Raw genomic sequence first — 2,011 nt, forward strand, 5'->3', positions numbered from 1 at the left:
CCCTCTCATCGCCGGCAAGTCCTCTGGTTTCTCATCGCCGGCTTCCTGCTTCTTCCTTCGCTTTGCATTTTGGTATAGGGTAGAAGATATACCTGATTCTTCCTTCGCTTCCTGCTTCTTCCTTCGCTTCCTGCTTCTTCCTTCTTCCTTCTTCCTGCTTCTTCCTTCGCTTCCTGCTTCTTCCTTCTTCCTTCTTCCTTCTTCCTGCTTCTTCCTTCGCTTCCTGCTTCTTCCTTCTTCTTCCTTCTTCCTGCTTCTTCCTTCTTCCTGCTTCTTCCTTCGATTCTAGGGTTTCAAATATGAACCCTTTTTCTTCAACCAACTTCCAACGATTCTAAGGTTTCAAATATAACCTAAAAATGAGCTGTCCTTTTTGGTCATTTTGCATTTTGGTACCGCTATAAGCTAATCCAAACACTTTTTACAAAACTCCAGTTTGATACCGCATAAGTTAATAAGCACTTTTACAAAAAAGTATAAGTTGTTTTAAATAAGCTTACCCAAACACCCCCTAAGTCATTGTTTTTATGTAATATTTTCTACTTCTGCATTATCATTCCATTTCTTTAAAATTACGTACTTATTTTCAAATATTACCCTAATAGGAAAGAAATGACAAAAGAAGAAAACACAAAAAATAAAGAAGAAAGAAAATACAATTACAATTTATTATCAAATTATTTCTACATGCATTATATCCTTCCTACAGAAACAAGCAAGTGCACAAATCTAAGTATATGATATGAATGTGATTTTTATGCAGAATTAGTGGCAGTGCTAGCATCCAAAAGTGGGAGCAAGTAGAAAGTGATATTCAGTCAAGCTTTTCTCCACCTTTTATACTTGAATCATCTTCATCATGCGTTACTTCTAAAGCAAATGTACAATTTCATGTTCTTATTTTTTCTTCTTTCCTACCCTTTTTCTCCTTTCTGAATGTTTTTTTTACATAATTAGCAGATGATAACATCAGAAGTGGTGGGAAACAGCAGCAGGAATCTCCCATCATCCGCAAATACACCAGAGGATGCAAAAGAATTTCCTTTGCCAGCTTTTATGGTATGATCTTTTTAATTAATCCCTCTTCTCTGTCTCTCTCTCTATGCACACACACATATATTCCAACCCTCAGTACTTTATTTATTTTTATTTTTTTAGCTTTTCCTTTTCTGAATTCCCTGGATTATTTTTTCTTGTGGTTGACTTATCAGGCAAGTAAAGAGATGGGTGATAAGATCACTAAGTTCCATCAGTTAGTTTGTCCTTCCGGAAAGGTATGATAATATACTTCTATGTACTTTAAACCTTTCGAAATAATGAAAAGAAACAAATAGGTGATACCTATGTTACTAAATCTATAACAGTACTGTTATATAAAGAAGAATAATGGGAATACCCAGAATGCTTTCGATGGTTTTTTATTGATAAACTAGATAGCTTTATATAGCCTTACATGTAAACAGATACTTGCTGAAATAAAGGAAACAGATACTTGCTGAAATAAAGGAACAGACTAAAACAAAAAGACCTATTCCTACTCCTGTTTATTCGCAGACTAAAAGACCAAGCAGTCTAAGTGGTTACTCAACATTCCCTCCTTTAAACTAATTGTGGAGCAAATTTGATCGACAAAACTAACATCTGAAATTTAAAGTTGATATCCATGCTCGTTTAGTCATATGTTATTCGAATTGGGATAAATTTATAAACACAACAATGAAATATGGAGAATATGATTCAGGACTGAACTGATTTTCGTATAGACAGCTACGGAATATATGTACAAAAGCTACAACTATACACATCCAGAGAATTAGGAAACCTAGACAATCCATACTTTCCTACTAGAAAAAAGATAACATTCCCCCTCAAGTTGGAGAGTGGATGTTTTGCACTCCCAACTTGTGAATCATAGGAATGAAAATCTCTTTGCCAAGAGGCGTAGTTAACATACCCGCTAACTGATTCGTAGACGTCACAAACGTTGCCTCCAGCGAGCCATCTTGTATCT

At 35.4% G+C, this 2,011-nt stretch overlaps 1 protein-coding gene across 1 annotated transcript in view; it reads left to right on the forward strand.

Annotated features, from left to right (window-relative positions):
• LOC112504399 overlaps positions 1–1,318 on the forward strand; it is a 9,878-nt gene extending 8,560 nt beyond the window's left edge. Inside the window, exons 6-8 of the mRNA XM_025108341.1 lie at positions 764–881; positions 961–1,059; positions 1,212–1,318. Of these exons, the coding sequence (XP_024964109.1) occupies positions 764–881; positions 961–1,059; positions 1,212–1,280 (286 nt within the window). The 3' untranslated portion in view covers positions 1,281–1,318. The remainder of the gene's footprint in view (positions 1–763; positions 882–960; positions 1,060–1,211) is intronic.
• Positions 1,319–2,011: the final 693 nt, after the last annotated feature.

This window comes from Cynara cardunculus, unplaced genomic scaffold (assembly GCF_001531365.2).
Source record: "Cynara cardunculus var. scolymus isolate 2C unplaced genomic scaffold, CcrdV1 Un_Scaffold_5486, whole genome shotgun sequence".
NCBI lineage: Eukaryota > Viridiplantae > Streptophyta > Magnoliopsida > Asterales > Asteraceae > Cynara > Cynara cardunculus.